We start from the raw sequence: 21476 nt of genomic DNA, 5'->3' as shown, positions 1-21476 counted from the left end.
ACTCAATACGTCTGATTTGATTTATTTGGTGAACTTTAAGAGGGTATCAGCACCCATAAAAAATTTTTTTACTCTTTTTGGGGCGTGAAAAGGAAGACGAGCAGATTAAAATTGTAGTTCCTTTGGTAAGCATACCCTATGGTATTCTCTCTCTCCCTAGAAAATTGGCCAAAATTAGTATTCTAAGCAGCTTGAAAGTATTAACTAGATTACCTTTATTTGCCACTAAGACCAAAAAGAATAAGAAATGTGCGTCTAAAATTGTATTTTAAATTTCATGTATTGGTTGTGAATCTTGTGCAAGAGGACCTCTATGTGGAATAAAATTGAGGGGACCTTTTCCCAAACAACATTGCTTGCCATTGATAATCTTGCCGAAAAAGGGGAATTACCAGAAAACTATACAAAAATATCCTAAGTTCTAATTTAAATATGAGAATTATTCAATGTGGACCACCTTTAATTCTTCATCAAATTTTCTTCGTACAACGAATTTCTTCACTATTTTGCCAGAAGGTCTTATTGCAGTCATAAACCGAGAGGCTTTTCCTGGAATAGGTTGTTAATAATTTCTTAGACTAATTTAAATTAGCACTTTGGATATTTTTGTATAGTTTTTTGGTAATTCCATTTTTCGGCAGGTAAAGCTTGTTTTTTCAGCCAATCACCTGTGTGGAACTACATGAGCAAGAAAAAACAATAAAATCCCTTTCAAATTGATAATATCAAAGGAAACAGAATTCCGCAATATCCAAAGCTGAAATGCATAATAATCAGGATTTGAAGCAACATAACATTTACTCAAGAAAGCAAGATATAATTAGTTTACGTTTGTTTCATATAGTTCAACAAAAGAAAAAAAAAAATAAAAATAATAACAAGGCTAAACAAAAGGGAACCATGGATCAATTGAAAGAAACAAATTTATGGCTCGTTATTATCATAGTACCCGTTATTATCATGACTGTTTTTTTAGAGTTTTGGCTACTATTGTCTGTTCTCATATTGAATAAAAATATAATTTTTTTCTTCAATTAAAGCGTAGAGCAATATTAAAACGGAAAGGTATTATTAATCCTTCTCTTGTGTTATGTTCATACCTCTTAAAGGGGGGAAAAAGTGCTACTTTAGCGTAAAGACAAGAGGCTTTAAAATAGGGTAACCGCCTAATTAACAGAATTATTCCAATTTGTTGGAAGTTTTAATATTGCTCCTTACTTTCAGTTGAAATAACCGTATTTTATTGATTTCTGATACTATTTTAATGGTATGTTATGAGTGTCAGCTTTGTTTTTTTGTTTTTTTTTTTCTCTTGTTTATCCTTTTATGGTTAAAATAAATTAAAGATATTTTTTGTAAGGGTAATTTTTCTTCTTGTTTTTCTTTTGCTTTTTACTTTCTGTTGATTCAAACCTCGTTAATTTTAAAGCACAAAGGACATGAACAATATTTTTTTTCTTTATTAGAAATGAAAACTTGCACAATTACACATATCTTGATAAATTAGAAAAAGGAAGCAATTCAATATCTATTGAAAAAGAACCTCCAGGTGTAGTTGTGCAGTTTTGATAGTCGTGGTCAAATTTTGTATGTTTAGTTGTCTTTGGGTATCAACAGATTTTGTATGATAACTAAAAAGGACAAACTAGAGATAGTGTGTAATTGAATATTTCGGGCCAAATTTTGTCTTGAAGGGTCTCCAGAGGTCACAAAGCTCCAACTAGGCTACCGCCAATACTAATCCTCAGACTTTGGTCCATTATGGCAATAAGAAAGTGTCACTTAGAGCTTCCTTTGCCCAATATTTGGAAAAGGGATGAAACACCCTTAAAATATTTAATGGACTCCCAACAGCCCTCCCCCCCCCCCCGAGGAAGGGCTGCAAGCAGTGAACTTTGACCATTATTAACATATAGTACTGTCTGTTGGGAAGTCTACAGATATTTTTCAGGGAGGACTTATCTTTCGGGTGGGGGGGGGGGTAAGTAAGAGGATCTCTCCGAGGGGGGAGGAAATTTTCCATGGAGGAGCTGGATTTTTTGACGTTATTTTAAATACAATAAAACAATCATTAATTAAATAAATTTAAAAAAATTCTCAACTGAAAGTAAGAAGAAACATAAAAACAAACAGAAAATATTACATATACGAGGGGGGTTGTCCCGTCATCAATACCTCGCTCTTTACGCTTAAGTCTTTTTTTAGAAGTTCCAGTTCCAAAAATTTGTATCAGGGATTATGAACTACCATTTCATCCTTTCATCCCTATGACTCTCCAAAAAGTATCATCAGATATTTTAAAATACTTTGTCCTCATCTGCAACCAAGTGTTCTTATCAGTTATAACAAACCAATCATCCCAATTAAACTCCTTATTCTATTGATGGTTTTTGGGAAGTGCAGGAACTTGAGACACTTTCCCCGAGCAGATTAAGACTTATAGGCAGGCCGTTACCGAAACAGTTCTTCACGCTCACTCCCACTCTCTTCTGCACTCTCCAAAACAAATCATGAATAACCTCTTTTTTTTAATGACTTCATTATGCATTAATAAACACTAATCAATTTAATTTTTCTTTAAAATATCAATAGATGCCTTAAAAATCATTCTATCCAAGTGCCAAGGCTGGTTCGAATTCAGGATTGCGGTTTATGTATTTGGAATATTAGCCATATAGTAGAGGCGTTTAAGGGAATTTAATTAAACAAATTAATTAAATCAGCATCGATAAATAAATGAAACCCAAAACGAACAAAAATTACAATGAATAACCGAATCAAACTCAAACGTGCAGAAATTAACATTAGTAGGGCTCAAAACCCTATGCGTTCCCAAGGTCAGAAAATAGTATTCAGTTTATTGAAAAAAATTAATTTGTTGACTTTTTTAACTTTTATAAATCAAATAATATTAACATTTTGATTACCAGATATCAGTGTGTGCATATTTAACTGACAATACACATTCCATTTGTATTTTCAGTACAAGGCAAAATATGTTCTGGCCTTGGAAAGGTATAGGGGTTTTGAGCCCTACTCATGTTAATTTCTGCTCATTTTGACTTTGACTCGGTTATTTATTGCAATTTCTGTTCGTTTTGGGTTTCATTTATTTATTGATGCTGATTTGTGGTAGTTTCACGCTTGGTGGATTATTTGATTTTATTTTGCTCATTTTTGGTTTAATAGAGTTCTTTACTTTTCTTTGAAAAATTTATTTTCTGGAAAAAGTTTTTTTAAATTAATTTCTGTTTGTTGTATATTGACATAGTCTTTTCAGCGAAAAAGATAATAATAGTTTAAATCTTTTCTTTTTTTTAAGACTTTATAGTTTGGCCTGCTATTTGTATGCTGGAGAAAATTTTTCAGCAATTTTTAACAACATGTATCCTTTTAAAAATGTGGACACAAATAGTAATGTTAAATTTAGTTTCATACCTCCTCTAGTTGATCTGAAATATTAAAATTGATACCAGTCGCAGAAAAATCTGTTTACCTTCTTTGATAGCTTGCATATACTTACGCTATTTTGATTTGGTTAAATTTTAAGAGCAGAACTAGCCCCAAACGTTTGAATATAATACCCTCAGTCGTTCTTGGGATACTGCTGAGATGTCCTATTGAGAATTAAAATTAACACAGTGTATTTTGATTTAATCTTAACTTACAACCTTTGCCCTGAGGACTCTGGGGGGTTTGTCATCCTTAAATAGACAATTTCCAGAACTTTCAACTACGTTGAACAAAATGGCTATCTCGAAACTTTGATTGAATGTGTTTGGAGAAATAGTGGGATGAATGAGCCCTTTTTGAAGTTTCTAAAATACCGCTTTCTATAAAAACCTTACATGCTCCCAGGTCATAACTTACAACCCTTGCCCTGAGGGTTGTGGGGGGGATGGGTTGTCATCCTTCCAAAACCAATTTCCAAAATTTTCAAATACGTTGAATAAAATGGCTATCTAAAAATTTTGATTGGATGTGTTTGGGGATAAGGTGGGCGTGAGAGGAGGTTTAGTTGCCCTCAAATCACTATCGACTATTAAAAAGGGCACTTGCCCTTTGGATTTCCAATCGAATGAGCCCTTTTTCAAAGTTTCTACGACAAAGATTTCACTAAAAAATTATATGCCCCCAGGGCATAACTTATAACCGTTGCCCTGAAGACTGTGGGGGGAGTACCCGTCTCAAAGCTATAATATCCTGAACTTTTAAACTGCGTGGAAAAAAAATGGCTATCAAAATTTAGCTTGGATGCGTTTGGGGAAATGAGGGGAGTGGAAGAGATGTTAGTTGCCTTTCAATCATTTTCAACTATTAAAATGGGCACTAGCCATTTAAACTTCCAATCGAATGAGCCCTTTTTGAAGTTTTGACGACAATGTGTTCTATAAAAACCTAATAAACCCTCAGGGCATAACTCACAACCCTTGCCCTGAGGGCTGTGGGGGGGATCCTCCTCAAAAACATAAATTCCATCTGGAAATCAACAACGCTGAAAAAAGTTACTATCTAAAACTTTTGATTGGAGGTGTTTGAGAAAAGGTTGGCGAGAGAGGGGGGTTAGTTGCCCTCAAACCACTTTCGACTATCGAATGAGCCCTTTTTCAAGTTTCTACGACAAAGATTTCACTAAAAACTTGTATGCCCCAAGGGCATAACTTATAACCCTTGACCTGAAGTCTGTGGGGGGAGTGTCCTGTTCAAAGGTATAATTTTCTGAGCTTTAAACTGAGTGGAACAAAATGGCTCTCTCAAAATTTTGATTGGATGTGTTAGGGGGAATGGTGGGCGTGGAAGGGGTGTTAGTTGCCTTCCAATTACTTTCGACTATCAAGAAGGGCACTAGCCATTTCAATTTCTAATCGAATAAGCCCTTTTTGAAGTTTCTACGACAACGCGTTCTATAAAAACCTTATATGCCCCAGGACATAACTTACAACCCTTGCCCTGAGGGCTGTGAGGAGGTTGTCATCCTGATTTACGGAACTTAAAACTACATTGAATAAAATGGCTATCTCAAAATTGTGATTGGATATGTTTGGGGAAAAAGTGGGCGTAAGAGGGGGGCTAGTTGCCCTCCAATCCCTTTCGACTATTAAAAAGAACACTATCCCTTTGAATTTCAACCGAATGAGCCTGTTGTGAAGTTTTTACGACAACGCGTTCTATAAATACCTTATATGCCCCCAGGGCATAACTTACAACCCTTGCCCTGAGGGCTGTAAGGTGGTTATCACCATGATTTACGGAGCTTAAAACTACGTTGAATAAAATGGCTATCTCAAAATTGTGATTGAATGTGTTTGGGGAAAATGTGGGCGTGAGAGGGGGGTTAGTTGCCCTCCAATCTCTTTTGACTATTAAAAAGGGCACTGGCCCTTTGAATTTCCAATCGAATGAGCCTTTTTTGAAGTTTCCACGCCAACGCCTTCTATAAAAATCTTGTATTCCCCAAGGGCATAACTTACATCCCTTGCCCTGAGGGCTGTGGGGGAGTGTCCTCCACAAAAGCATAATTTCTATCTGGAAATCAACTACGCTGAACAAAATGGCTCTCTCAAAATTTTGGTTGAATGTGTTTCGGGAAATGGTGGGCGTGGAAGGGGTGTTAGTTGCCTTCTAATCACTTTCTAGTATTAAAAAAGGCACAAGCCACTCCAATTTCCAATTGAATGAGCCCTTTTCGAAGTTTCTATGACAACTTCTTCGATACGAAGTGCATGCTCTAAAGGAAAAAAAATAATAAATAATATATTGTGCCAACATCGTTCTTATATGCCCTCAGGGCATAACTTAAGACCCTTGCTCCGAGGGTTGTGGTGGTTTCCTCCCCAAAAACATATTTTCTATCTGCAAATTAACTACGCTGAACAAAATGGCTATCTCAAAATTTTGATTGGATGTTTTTGGGGGACGGATGGGTTGGGGGGGGGCTAGTTTCCCTCCAATCACTTTAAACTATTAAAAGGGGCACTAGCCCTTTGAATATCCAATCAAATGAGCCTTTTTTGAAGTTTCTACGACAACGCCTTCTATAAAAACATTATATGCCCGCAGGGCATAACTTACAACCCTTGCCCTGAAGACTGTGGGGGAGTATCCTCCTCAAAAACATAATTTCTGTCTGGAAATCAACTACGCTGAACAAAATGGCAAAATGATTGGATGTGTTTCGGGAAATGTTGGGCGTGGAAGGGGTGTTAGTTGCCTTCCAATAACTTTCGACTATTAATAAGAGCACTAGCCATTTCAATTTCCAATCGAATGAGACCTTTTTGAAGTTTCTACGTCAACGCGTTCTATAAAAACCTTATATACCCCCAGGGCATAACTCATAACCCTAGCCCTGAGGGCTGTGGGGGGATGTCCTCCTCAAAAACATAAATTCTATCTGGAAATCAACAACGCTGAACAAAATTGGTATCTAAAGCTTTTAATTGGATGTGTTTTGGGGAAAAGGTGGGCGAGAAAGGGGGGTTTGTTGCCCTCAAATCAATTTCGACTATTGTAAAGGGCACTAGACCTTTGAATTTCCAATCGAATGAGCCCTTTTTCAAGTTTTTACGACAAAGATTTCAATAAAAACTTAACTCAACATAACTTGGGGGCAGTGTCCTGCTCAAAGGTATAATTTCCTGAACTTTAAACTGCGTGGAACAAAATGGCTATATCAAAATTTTGATTGGATATGTTTGGGGAAATGATGGGCGTGGAAAGGGTGTTAGTTGCCTTCCAATCACTTTCGACTATTAAAAAGGGCACTAGCCATATCAATTTACAATCGAATGAGCCCTTTTGAAGTTTTTACGACAACATGTTCTATAAAAACCTTATATACCCATAGGGCATAACTCACAACCCTTGCCCTGAGGGCTGTGGGAGGATGTCCTCCTCAAAAACATAAATTCTATCCGGAAATCAACAACGCTGAACAAAATTGCTATCTAGAACTTTTGATTGTATGTGTTTGGGGAAAAGGTGGGCGAGAGAGGGGGGTTAGTTGCCCTCGAACCACTTTCGACTATCGAATGAGCCCTTTTTCAAGTTTCTACGACCAAGATTTAAATAAAAACTTATATGCCGCCAGGGCATAACTTATAACCCTTGACCTGAAGACTTTGGCGGGAATGTCCTGATCAAAGGTATAATCTCCTGAGCTTTAAACGGATTGGAACAAAATGGCTATCTCAAAATTTTGATTGGATGAGTTTTAGAAAATTTCTGGCATGGAAGGGGCGATAGTTGCCTTCCAACCACTTTTTACTATTAAAAAAGGCGCAAACCACTCCCATTTCCAATTGAATGAGCCCTTTTCGAAATTTTCTACGACAACTTTCTCGATACGAAGTGCCCTGGTCTAAAGAAAAAACAATAATAAATGATACATTGTACCACCATCGTTCTTAGATGCTCTCAGGGCATAACTTAAAACCCTTGCCCCGAGGGTTGTGGGGGAGTGTCCGACTCAAAAGCATATTTTCTATCTGGAAATCAACTACGCTGAACAAAATGGCTTTCTCACAATTTTGATTGGATGTGTTTGGGGGAATGATGAGCGTGGGGGGGTCTAGTTGCCCTCCAATCATTTTCGAATATTAAAAAGGGCACTAACCCTTTGAATTTCCATTTGAATCTAATGAGCCTTTTTTGAAGTTTTTTACGACAACGCATTCTATAAAAAACCTTATATGCCCCCAGGGCATAGCTCAAAACTATTGCCCCGAGCGCCCTGGTAGAATGTCATTTTCAAAAAAATAATTTATATCTGGAAATAAACTATGCCGAACAAGATGACTATCTCTAAGTTTGTAATGGGCGAGTTTCAGGAAATGATTAGTGAAAAGGGGACATTAGTTGCCTTACAATCACTTTCGAATTTTAAAAAGGGAACAAGTCACTCCAATTTCCAATTGAATGATCCATTTTCGAAGTTTCTATGACAACTTCTTCGATACAAAGTGCCCTGCTCTAAAGAAAAAAAATAATAAATAATACATTGTGCCAACTTCGTTCTTATATGCCCTCAGGGCATAACTTAAAACCCTTGCCCCGAGGGTTGTGCGGGAGTGTCCTCCTCAAAAACATACTTTCTATCTGGAAATCAACTACGCTGAACAAAATGGCGATCTCAAATTTTGATTGGATATGTTTTGGGAATGATGGGCGTGGGGGGCTAGTTGTCCTCCAATCACTTTCGACTATTAAAAAGGGCACTAGCAACTCTAATTTTAAATCAAATGAGCCCTTTTCGAAGCTTCAACGACAACTCCTTCAATAAGAAGTGCCCTGGTATGGAGGAAAAAAAATAAATAATACTTTGTGGCCACATCGTTCTTTACTTAGGCAGCGCTATCGCGCTGCCTATGATTGTCTCCACATTCAGTGGCTGACAATCACAATAAGACATGCTGGATAGTTTCATCGGTTGAGAGGCAGACCTGGCATAGATGGGAGTGATGTAGCTTCTAATTAAATAATAGACTATTGAGAAGAAGGGTACCTGATTTCAGATGGTAATATAGCACTGTGTGTAAGCTAGTATGAAAAGGAGATAAAATCAATTTACTGTCATTAACATTAGATCTTTGCCTAATAATATCACTTGAATTGAGTTCAGAGAGAGGACATGGGTTTGACAAGGAAGCCTTGGCTGCCAGTAAATCAACAGTATCATTATATTTGATAACTTTATGGCTTGGAACATATTGAAAATTAACCTGGTTGCTTTTAGTCTGGAGGTTCAGAAGCTGTCTTCTAATGTTGAATAGGTCCTTATCATTTTCAATTCTTTTAAATTTTTTTAGCAACAGTATTGTCGATTTGGAGTCAGAAAGGCAAAGAATAGTTTCCTCTAAGAAGCTATAATTTATGAGAGCATCGAGGGCAAAGCGAATGGCACATAATTCAGTTGACAAAATAGAAGATTCCAAAGGAATGGGTGGAAAAAGGTTAATGTTGAATAGGTTCTTATCATTGGCAATTCAATTAATTTTGTTTTAGCAACAGTATTGCCGATTCGGAGTCAGAAAGGCAAATATTATTCTCCTCTACGATGCTATAGCATAACTTACTACCCTTGCCCTGAGGAGTGTGGGGGTTTGTCATCCTCAAAGACATAATTTCCAGAACTTTCAACTACGTTGAACAGAATGGCTATCCCAAAATTTTGATTGCATATGTGGGGAAATGGTGGGCGTGAGAGGGGGGTCAGTTGCCCTGTAATCACTTTCGACTATTAACAAGAGTACTAGCCCTTTCAATTTCCAATCGAATGAGCCCTTTTTGAAGTTTCTACGACAACACTTTCTATAAAAAAAAGCCTTATAATCCCCAGGGCATAATTTACAACCGTTAACCTGAGGGTTGGGGGGGGTTGTCATCCTCAAAGACTTATTTTCCGGAACTTTCAACTACGTTGAACAAAATTGGTATCACAAAGTTTTGATTGGATGTGTTTGGGGAAATGGTGGGCGTAAGAGGGCGGGTTAGCTGCCCTCTAATCACTTTTAACTATTACAAAGGGCACTAGCCCTTTCAATTTCCAATTAAATGAGCCCTTTTTGAAGTTTCTACGACAACCCTATCTATAAAAACCTTAGATGCCCTCAGGGCATAAATTGCAACCGTTCCCCTGAGGGGTGTGGGGGGTTTGTCATCCTCAAAGACATAATTTCCAGAACTTTCTACTAGGTTGAACAAAATAGCTATCTCAAAATTTTGATTTGATGTGTTTGAGGAAATGGTGGGCGTCAAAGGGGGGTTAGTTGCTCTCCAATTTCTTCTGACTATTAAAAAGAGCACTAGCCCTTTCAATTTCCTATTAAATGAGCCCTTTTTGAAGTTTCTACGACAACGCTTTCTATAAAAAAAAACTTATATGCCCCCGGGGCACAACGTGCAATCCTTGTCCTGAGGGTTCTGAGGGGGTTATCATCTTCAAAGACCTAATTCCCGGAACGTTCAACTACCTTGAAAAAAAATCTATCTCAAAATTTTGATTGAATGTGATTGGGGAAATGGTGGGCGTAAGAGGGGGGTTAGTTGACTTCCAATCACTTTCGACTATATAATAAGGAACCAGCCCTTTGAATTTCCAATCAAATGAGCCCTTTTTGAAGTCTACGACAACGCTTTCTATAAAACACCTTAATTGCTCCCAGGGTATGACTTACAACCCTTGCCCTGGGGGTTGGGGGGGGGGAGGTTGTCATCCTCAAAGACTTAATTTCCAGACTATTCAACTATGTTGCACAAATTTAATATATCAATACTTTGATTGGATGTGTTTGGGGAACGGGTTGACATGAGAAAAGGGGAATTACTTCCCCTACAACCAATTTCGACTATTAAAAAGAGCTCTAGCCCTTTGAATATCCAATCGAATGAGCCCTTTTTGAAGTTTCTAAGATAACGCTTTCTATAAAAAACCTTATATGCCCCCTGGGCATAACTTATAACCCTTGCCTTTAGGACTGTGGGGGGAGTGTCCTCCTCAAAGACATAATTTCCAAATCTTTCAACTATGTTGAACAAAATGGCTATCTCAAAATTTTGATTCGATGTGTTTGGGGAAATAGTGGGCTTGGAAGGGGTGTTAGTTGCCTTCGAATCCCGTTCGACTATTAAAAAGGGCACTAGTCTTTCCAATTTCCAATCGAATGAGCCCTTTTCGAAGTTTGTACGACAATTCCTTCGATACGAAGTGCCCTGGTCAAAAAGGAAAAAAAATACATTGGGCCAACATTGGTCTTTATTTAGGCATTGCAGTTGCGCTGCCTATGATAATTCCAAATATTTGTTGTAGCATTTCCTATCTTTTACTTCTGGTTTGATTTACCCCTCCTTATACTTTTTGATCGCTTAAGGTTTTATTTTCGCTCTTTTGTTAAATTAGAATAACAAATTTTAAAAGCTAATATAAGTATCGCCACGAGGGAGAATAGAGGGGTCAAAAATAAAACTAGTTGTTTAAACATATGGAAATATATACCGCTTTTTTTACTCTGTAGACTTTTAAAACATATTGAAAGATTCATTTTTTGTTTCGGGTTTTTGAGTTTTGATATTTAGATATGTTCGTTTTTTTATTTTATTATTTTAACTCTAGACTTTTAAAAGATATTGAAAGATATTTTTTTTATTTTCGGTTTTGAGTTTTGATTTTTTGTTTTATTCCTTTTTAAGTTGTTAACTTTTTTTTGTTTAAAAAATATTCTTTTTTTGTAAGACACTTTTTTAAACTGTAATTTTTAGGTCACTTTACACCACACGTGTCTGAACTAAACTTACAGGGAAATACGTCAATAGTTATATCAAAGAATCCATCAACGAGCAGTTTCTCAAATGTGTCTGAATCAGAATCTGAAGGAAAAGGCTTAAAAAACCAGAAAAGAGGTTTGAAAAGTTGCCTGCAAAGTAAAAATTATAGCAAATTGGAAAGATATCAAAGAACTCATAAAGAGAAAAAAACATATTTATGCGAGATATGTGACAAAATATTTTCTCGGCTGCATGATTTTATCCGGCACCAAAGAGTCCATACAGGTGAGAAACCGTTTAAGTGCTATGTTTGTGACCAAATCTTTTCTCAAACAGGAAATTTGAATCAGCACCAAAGAATGCATACGGGTGAGAAACTGTTTAAATGCGATATATGTAATCATAGGTAAGGCTACATGTAAAATTATTGTTCTGTTGAATATATAGTCTACAATATCAGGAAATTCTTCTTAAAAATTTTACTGCACTGAAGCACATTAAGTTTGTTTTCAAAATGCGTTTTCAAATATATGGTAACAATAGAGTTTTGTCTGTCTTAAGTAGGTTGCTGAAATTGGTTAGAGGGGGCACCATTATAAAGGTTAGATGGGAAACTTCTGGTTAATTTTTGTTTCATATTGTTGCCATTTTAAAGGGTTTCATGCCATTTCAATATCTTTGTATTCTGTCTTAGGTTACAGCCGTCACTGCAACCATGGTATTTAGAAAAATTGTATTTAAAAGATATATTTTTATTGTTTTTTTTACATCAGTATGTCGTCTTCAAGTGTAATTAAAGAGTTTTAGTAAAAAGGTGAAATTGATTTCACAACAACATTGGCATAGATGCTTAAACAATATTTGTATAAAAAAGTAATTAAAGGCAAATTTAGACCTTGTCATAAATGGGTCCCAAGAAGATTATACTCCTTAGTTAACCTAAACAATTGATTGATTTTTCAGAATTATTTTAGACAAATATTGTTACATTTTAGAGGATATTGAAAAATTAAAGACTAATTATTCTGGAACTATTTGTTAAGTTGCTTCAGGTTCACTTGAGATTTGAATTTTAAATTACTTTAGAGGGAAATTATTTAATTTATAATTAATGTACCCTTTTTGAAATACATAATGACATATACATAATAGGCCTTCACTTTGTAGCGATGTAAGCATAAAGACCATGAATAAAGTTTTCATTTCCGGAATTAAACCAAATTTTCAAACCTAATAGTTTTTGGCTTGGAAAATTTACAAGTAGAATACAGCTAACAGTCGTATTTTGCTTTTTTACCGTGAAAGTTTATTATAACTTAAAATTGGCAACTGCACTTTAAAATAGTTATATCAAAAAGGCAGTTTTGGAAATTGTGCACCCTTTTCTTTAAAAAATCAGATTTCTTATGCCTTTGACTGCTGAAGGAGTTGAGCCTATGTTTTTAACTGTAGTAAGATAAAATCTGCTTTGCAGTGGTTAAAAGTCATTATTAGTCATCAATCATTATCGAAATCATCGAAAAGACAGTTTTGAATTTTGCACCCTTTTCTTAAAAAAAAAAAATATCAGATTTCTTATGCCTTAGACTGCTAAAGGACTTGAGCCTGTGCCTTTGACTGTATTAAGATAAAATCTGATTTGCTGTGGTTAAAAGTTATTATTAGTCATCAATCATCATATCTTTGTATTTTAGGATTCTCCTGACTAAAATCTGTGTTGTATCCAAGTGTTGATGATAGTATTATACTTCTCATAATTTGTATTAATTCCATTCCAAGATCTTTCATGGACTTGCCACAAGTTCCGAAGATGGCTGATCTCATCACAGTTTCCGAGGATTCTTTCATTAAAAGTGGTAATTCTATACAGTTTAATTTTCTGTTACATAAAAGAAGAAAAGTTACTGTGCTCTAGAAAATTATTGTTTTTTTTTCTTCTTCCTCATTGAGTGGTCATAAGAAAAATAAAATGTAATGCATATGTAACTGCCGCAAAAAATTTCAATTCAGTTTATTTGCTTATATTTTAAAGTTTGTTGAGACAAGTAATCATCCCGTAGATAATTTTTCGGTCAATCTTTACCATGTGCAGGTATGATGAACAAAAAAATTCAATCAAAGCAGGGGTAGTCCTGGGGCTTCAGTAATGTAATATTAGATTACAAGACGTGTAAGAGATGAATAAAGTTAGTTGAATCCAGCTGTTAAACTTTGGGGGACTGTATTTTGTATTTTATTGTTTGGAACTAATGCAGAAAACCCCAATTGATTGGTATTTTTTTACCTTTAATTTCTTCAATGTTTTTTTGTGATTGTTAAGCTGTAAAATGGTTATTTTTTGGTTATATTTTTTTTATTCAATATTAATTTATTTATTATTTTATTCACTAGATGATTCTAAATTTACATTTATCTAGGTATTAGTTCTCTGTTATGAATTCTTTTTTATGAATTTTGTTTTATGATTTTTAGGTTTTTATTGAACAGGTTTTTATTGAGTTTTGTTGAACATTTCAGGTTTTCTTTTGCTTTATTAAAAGCAGATTTTAAAAACAATTTTTGATAAAACCTGAATATACATCTAATTTTATGTATATATACATATATAGGGTAAAGGCACCGATGATTCGACAGTGCAATTTTAAAACCACTGTCGAAATTTTCCTTCAAAACGGGATAGCTCTGCTTAGCCGTGACTTAGAGCGCCATCTCTTGGAGCCGTCGTTATATTTCGACGGTGCGAAACGTGGACACTATATCTGGTACACCCAGATATGAAAAGAACATTCAATTTAGTCAGTTTCCTGTTTTCGACACAAAAGGAGCTCCCGACAATTTTTCAGGCATGTAATGTTCAAACTGTCATTACTTGGTTTTTTATTGAAAGAAAAAGTTTGGATACGTGCCAATGCGTCAAGATACATCTGATATTCTCTGAAATGTAGCCACATTAGCTTTTTCTTGATAAAATGAAATAAGAATAACGACAGAAATTGCATTGTTAAAACTAGGTTCCAAGTGTCAAAAATTCTTGTTTGATGTAGTGGAATACCAGGCGGACTAAAAAAATTCCTTCAGTCACATTGATGCGTAAATTTCGGTTTCTATCAAGGAATTTATTTTTTTTGGCGAATATCTCGTATTAACCTTGTCGAAATTTTGGACAGACAGCAACAGGCCCTGTCGAAATATAGGCGACTTTGTCGAGAATTCACTAAACATGGAAAACAGATGAGAAATAATAGGTGTCGAAATTCCAGGATCCACTGACGAAACCATAGGCACCATAGCTGTCGAATTTACGGGTGCTTTCTGCGCAACGAGAGATTTTGATGATTATTATTTCTAATTAAATTTCAGATGAAAGAACATTTAAACAAAAGGTTTTTTTTTAAACTTTGAAGTTTTACTTACAGACACTGGTTTTTTCCATCATCTGAGGAACTGCCGCTTGGCCTCATACCCTGCAGGGGCGTAAATTGCTATGGGACAGGGGGGCACTTGCCCCCCAGACCTGATTTTGCCCCCCCCCCAGATTTGTCTAGATTATACCCTTATTTATCCTTCATCCAAATAAAAAATACAAATTTTATCGAATACAAAATCTTGTACGAAATGACGCATAGGCCTATGTTTTGGACGAAACTAAGAATCTGCATATGAAAATAAAATCCACTAAATCAAATAAACTTCTTAAATTTCTTGAAATCCACTCCCGTATTCCTAGACCCTATCCCTTCCGAAATGCTAGAGAAACAATTTTGTTATACTAAATTTGTTATACTAAATACTATTTGTATTTAATAATGTATATTAAAATTTTTTGTACCGATTTTGTTATACCAAATACTACATACTTGAAACGATTTTGTTAGTTTTATTACTTCTACTTTTTGCATAGTCTTTTATACATTAAATGAAGTAGAAGAAAAACAAAGAAACAAGAATATACGTGTCAAATACACCAGGTTCTGCCCACAAGTATTTCCAAAGTATTTAGACGGGTGTCAAATTGGGTTCCGACTTGTGACGAAAACAGGTAACTTTTTTGTTATGTCGAATTTGTAGGTGAAAATGCTCTAATTTTAGAAAATTGGAGTTTTGTATCCTTTCCAGACAAAACTTCAAACGTCTCATCAAACAGTTAGATTCCTAGATGTATTTCATACATACTGAAACCCTTTTCAAACCAAAAGTCTTTAAATTAAGACTTCTAGAGTAGAAAAACTGGTTTTTTACAAAAACTGTCAAATCATCGGTTCTGACACCCAATACGGGTGTCGAAATGGGTTCCGACTTGCGTCAAAAACAGGTAACTTTTTTGTTGTGTCAAATTTGTTCGTGAAAATGCTCTAATTTCGGAAAATTGGAGTTTTGTACCCTTTCCAGACCATATTTCAAACTTCTAATCAAACAGTTAGATTCCTAGATGTTTTCCCTACATACTGAAACCCTTTTCAAACCGAAAGTCTAAATTAAGACTTCCAGAGTAGAAAAACTGGTTTTTTACAAAAACTGTTGAATCATCAGTACCTTTACCCTATATATATATATATATATATATATATATATATATATATATATATATATATATATATGTGTGTGTGTGTGTGTGTGTAGTGTGTGTGTGTGTGTGTGTGTGTGTGTGTGTGTGTGTGTGTGTGTGTGTGTGTGTGTGTGTGTGTGTGTGTGTGTGTGTGTGTGTGTGTGTATATATATATATATATATATATATATATATATATATATATATATATATATATATATATATATATATGTATATATTAATGTCTTTATTATAATGTCTGTATATTTATATTTTTACACGTATCTAAAAAGTAGTAAAAGTAATCAGATTAGTTTCTGTGTTGTGAATTTTGTTCTTAGTATTTGTTTAACTGATCGTAATAAACGTTTTACTGGTTCCCCAAATTGCCCCTTTTGGTCGTTTTCCTTAGGCCAAACAAAAAGCCGGGTGTTCTCAAATTGATTTCCTGAGATTAGTTGGGTTGTCAAAAGAAATTTAAACAGATTTAGATTAAGAATAAGGTATGTTAATTTCACTTATTGGTTTTGAATTTTTAGCAAGATACATTTCAAAAAAATCACCAATTTGCAACTTCAAACTATGTACCAGGTTTCCAATTGAATATGTTACACTAGCTTACTTTTTTCCTAGAGTATGAATCAGACCTTGGGTCTTAAATAGTATTTATGTAATTTACTGCTTTTTATAAAGTGTTTTGGCCCAAGTGATCCTTAAATCGTTTCTTATACAAGTTACCTTGACAAACGCTCCAAGTTTTGATAAAGTATACAATATTGACATCTATTTGTATTTTTTTATTCTTTTGTGCAAGCAATTAAGTTTCTCTTTTGATATTAATCATTTGCATAAGTTGGGAAAGTTTCCTCGAAATGTCATTTGAAAGAAATGAAATATTCATTACGAGAATAGTCGTGAGATCTTCAATTCTAAGATTCCTTGCAAGCCTACCGTTCGTCAAATCTTTATTTATGAATCCTTCTATACAAAATAAGTGAGTTATTACTAAGATATATTAAGTTGTACTAAGATATATCTCATCCCAATACAATCAATAAAATACAAATTCTCTCAACCAGAACCGAATTATTACCCCAGAGCCGAAAATAGTTTTAGTTTTTATTAACTATAAAAGAAAACAACAGTAAATAAAAACAAAGCAAACACTCATAAAATCCCATCATAATACAATCAAAAATCAATAAAATTCAAATTCTTCAACCAGACCCGGATGAGGGCGATTTGGTCCAATTGGGCCCTGTGTTTGAAAGGGCCCCGTGCTACTATCAGAATAAGCTCTATTTTTCGAAATTGTTAAACACTCTTAATAATTCCTGTAAGTGTTTTTCCTGGAGAGAGGTCATTTTTTCCAGGCTAAAACTAATAAAAAAAAAACTACATGATACCAACAATGAATCAGGAATAGATTAAATAGTTTAGCAGTTATGCCAATTGAAAGTGAAGAAGCAAGGAAATTAGATTTTCAGACAGTTTTATGTATGTATATTCGGAGATTTAAATTTATGTTCCATAATTTTTTTTTTGTAATTTGTAAACGAGAAATAAATGTTATTTATTGATGCATGTATGTTTGTTTAAATTTTCCCAAATCGGCTCAATATTTTTTCGGGCAAAGTTGGCATCTTGAGATTTTCTCACGTGAAAAAAAAATCTAGACAGGTCACAAGCTTGAGAAAAAAACTCATGTGAGTAACGTCATATTTATTAGAAAATTAAAAAAGTACAAGTACGTCATTTCCGCCGCAGGAGTGGTTCTATCGCTTTTAGTACCTTCGAAAAATGTAAAAATACACAAGAAACATAGCTGATTACAAAATACCAAATATAATGAGTCTGTTTACACAATACATTTTCAGCATTTTCATAATATCTAGTCCAATCCAAGCAGCTAAGGGAAAGGGATTGAAAAAATATTTGAAATAACGATAAATGAAAATGAAGAAAAAATATGTGGTTAGAATACTTGCTAAAACGACAACATAATGAGTCAAAACTGAAAGTGAAGAACAAAGATATATAGGGTTAAAAGATAAGCGGCAGTGAAAATTAAAATGAGCCAAAAACAAAATTGAAGAACAAAAATATCTAAAACATGATTGAGGAATAAAGAAATATGTATTGGAAAGATAAGAGGAAGCGAGAATTATAACGAGGCCAAAACAAAACTGAAGAACAAGAAATATATTGTTACAAGACATGGGAGACTAAAGAGCAAAGAAATATTAGGTTAGAAGATAAGCGAAAGGGAGAATCAGAACGTGTTAAAAATTAAATTGAAGAACAAAGAATTGTACGGTTAGAAGACAAGCAAAAGCGAGAATCAGAAAGAATCCAAAATCAAAGTGAAGAAGAAAGAAATTTTAATTGCTATCTCCTAATTTTAGAGCGATCTTAATGCGGAAATGATGAGTGTGGGGGGGGGGGAGGGGAAGACTGTTTGCTCTCAAATCACTTTCGGCTCTTAAAAAGTGCGCTATATCTTCCAATTTAAAATCAGATGGGCCCCATCTGATGTTTATACGACCGCCCATTCCATAAAAACATTACATGCTCTAGGGCATAATTTATAGTCCTATCCCCAGATCGCTATGGGCTTGTGTCAACCCTGGATGCATTGTTATATGTTCTCTGGTCTATTTTGAACAAAATCCCTATCTCACAGTTTCAATCAGATGCGTTTGGTGAAAAGATGAGTTGTCGGGGGCGGGGGGGGGGGTGAGCTTGTTGTCCTTCATTACTTTCGACTCTTAAAAGTGAACTAGAACTTCCACTTTTCAACCAAATGAACCTCGTCTAAAGTTAAATAACCATCCCTTCTATAAAACCTAAAATTTCCTCGGAACAGGACTTATAACCCTCGCCCCCAGGCTCTGGTGGTTTGTATCAACCCGAAAACTGTCTCAAAATTTCTATTGGATGCATGTCGGGAAAACCCGGCTTGTGGGGGGGGGGGCTGCCCTCTAATCACTTTGACTCTTAAAAAGGGCACTAGAAATTCTTATTACCAATCCAATGACTTCCCTTCGAAGTTTATATGACCACCCTTACAATAAAAATCTTTTTATGCCCCCCAGGGTATAACTTAGAACCCTTGTCCTGAGAGTTCTGGGGGGCGAGGGTGTCTTCTCCTAAGACATAATTTCCGGACCCTTCAACTACAATGAACAAAATTGCTAGCTCCAAATTTTAATTGGATGTTTTTGGGGAAATGATAAGCTCGATGTGGGGCTTGTTGCCCTCAAATCACATTTGACTTGAAGAGGGCACTGTAACTTCCAATTTGAAATCAAATGAGTCTCATCTGAAATTTATACGACCACCCATTCCATAAAAACCTTATATGCCCCCAGGGTATAACTATCCTCAGGACAGTGTGGGATTGTGTCAACCCTAGAGGCATTGCTATATGTTCTTTGGACTATTTAGAACAAAATTGCTATCTCACAATTTCAATAAAATTCGCTTGGTGGAAAGAGGGGTAGTCGAGGAAGGAGCTAGCCGCCATATATTACTTTTGACTCTTAAAGGGGTACCAGAACCTCTAATTTTGAACCAAATGCACCTCCTCTAAAGTTTATAGAACCATCCCTTGCATAAAACCTTAAATAATCCCGAGGCATAACTTAAAACCTTTGCCCCCAGGCTCTGGGGGTTTGTTTCAACCCCAAATACCTTGTTATATACTATATCAAAATTTTCATTTGATGTATTTCAGGAAAATAAGGTGTGTGTGTGGGGGAAAGGGGATTAGCTACCCTCCGATCACTTTGACTCTTAAAAAGGGCAGTAGAGCTTCTGATTACCTCTTGAATGAGCCCCTTCCGAAGTTTATAGGACCACGCTTTCTATAAAAACCGTATATGCCCTCAGGGAAAAACTTACAACCCTTGAAATGAGAGCAGTGTGGTTGAGGGTGTCTTCCTCAAAGACATAATTTCTCAACCCTTCAACTACTATGAACAAAATTGCTATCACCAAATTTTGATCGGATGTCTTTGTTGAAATGATGAGCGTGGGGGAGAGATGGTTGCTCTCAAATCACTTTTGACTCTTAAATGGGCACTGTGCCTACCAATTTCAAGTCAAATGATCGCCCATTCCATAGAAACCTTATATGCTCCTGGGCATAACCTACAACCCGATCCTCAGGGCGCTAGAAATTATGTCAACAACAGTGGAGGTATTGTTAGGCAGTGTCTCACAATTTCAATCAGATGTATTTTGTGAAAAGAGGGGTTTTCGGGGAGGGGGACTGCTTTTCGTCCTACATTACTTTTAACTCTTAAAAAGGAACTATAGCTTCAAATTTTCAATCAAATGAGACTCCTCTAAAGTTTATACAACCATCTCTTCCATAAAAACCTTAAATGCCCCCTGGGCATAACTTACAACCCTTGCCCTCAGGCTCTGGGTGTTTGTTTCAACCCCAACAGCCTTTTTGTATGATCTTTGCACTATTTTCAATAAAACTGCTATGTCAAAGATTCAATTGAATGTATTTTGGAACATTACGACGTGTGTGAGGGGGGGGATAGATTCTCTGCAATCAGTGTTACTATTAAATAAGGACAATAGAACCTCTATTGCCAATGGCAATCCAACGAGCCACCTCCGAAGCTCATACGACCATTCTTTCTATATAAACCTTATACGCCCCCAGGGCATAACTTACAACCAATGCCCTGGGGGATTTGGGAGGGGGATAGTCATCGTCAAACACATAATTTCTGGAAATTTCAACCACGCTGAACAAAATGGCTATTTCAAAATTATAATTGGATGGGCTAGGGGAAAATGGTGGGCGTGAGGAGGGGGGGGCTGGCTGGTTGCCCTCCAATCACTTTCAACTATTAAAAAGATTACTAGCCCTTTCAATTTCTAATTAAATGATTTCTTTCTGAAGTTTCTACGACCAATACTTCTATACGAAGTGCCCCAGTCTAAAACAAACAAACCAAAAAAATAAATGATACATAGTGCCAACATCGTTCTTAACTTAGGCAGCACTTTTGCGCTGCCTATGATAAAAAGCAAATTTTAGAAACGATTTGTGAAAAAAACTACATATTCATTTGATTTTATGTATTCATATAATGTCTGTATATTTACCTTTTTACATGTAGCTAAAAAGAAAAAGTAGTCAGATTTGTTTAGTAAGATTTGCTGTTAATTTGATATGTCTGTTTAATCTAAAATTTATTTTAGAAGTTGAAGATGCTTTACCATGTGACAGTGAGAAGCTCTTTCATTTCCCAAAGCATCTTTTGTCTCCAAAACGTGAAGATGTTCCCTTGCTCAATTTACCTAGCATTTCAGGACCATGTAAATTTGAATACGATACCCAGGACATCGGAACCCAAATGTTTTAACAATGAAGGTACATCTGAAAAATTGTGTTTTTGTTGATTGAAATGTATTGGATAATATTCTATTTGACAAAAATTGGACAAAGGGACTTAATCTTAAGATAGAACTTTTGTTTTATCTTATTCTAATGTGCAGGTGTTTGCCAAACCGATTTTGTAGTATTTCATGAACATTTTTAAATTTTCACTTGAAAGGAATTTGGTAGGTTTGTCAATTTTCAAAAGGCTTGATAATAAACATTACTGAAAAAAAAATTCAAATGAATTTAATGAAAAAAATG

At 35.3% G+C, this 21476-nt stretch overlaps 1 protein-coding gene and 2 long non-coding RNA genes across 3 annotated transcripts in view; all 3 read left to right on the top strand.

Annotated features, from left to right (window-relative positions):
* LOC148947945 (uncharacterized) overlaps positions 1–21476 on the top strand; it is a 435585-nt gene that overhangs the window by 151683 nt on the left and 262426 nt on the right. The gene's annotated exons all lie outside the window — the stretch shown is intronic.
* Positions 1–21476, top strand: part of LOC148947951 (uncharacterized) — a 57679-nt gene that overhangs the window by 35211 nt on the left and 992 nt on the right. The window contains exon 4 of the mRNA XM_089095755.1: positions 11257–11527. Coding sequence (XP_088951881.1) covers positions 11257–11527 — 271 coding nt within the window. The remainder of the gene's footprint in view (positions 1–11256; positions 11528–21476) is intronic.
* LOC148947948 (uncharacterized) overlaps positions 12961–21476 on the top strand; it is an 86781-nt gene continuing 78265 nt past the window's right edge. Inside the window, exons 1-2 of the long non-coding RNA XR_016142274.1 lie at positions 12961–13118; positions 21035–21206. This is a non-coding gene — a long non-coding RNA (uncharacterized LOC148947948). The remainder of the gene's footprint in view (positions 13119–21034; positions 21207–21476) is intronic.

This window comes from Artemia sp. Qi Xiang Cuo, chromosome 10, assembly GCF_049724085.1.
Source record: "Artemia sp. Qi Xiang Cuo chromosome 10, ASM4972408v1, whole genome shotgun sequence".
Classification (NCBI taxonomy): Eukaryota; Metazoa; Arthropoda; class Branchiopoda; order Anostraca; family Artemiidae; genus Artemia; species Artemia sp. Qi Xiang Cuo.
Note: the sequence above shows the minus strand (reverse complement) of the source record. Positions and strands in the feature narration are given on the sequence as shown.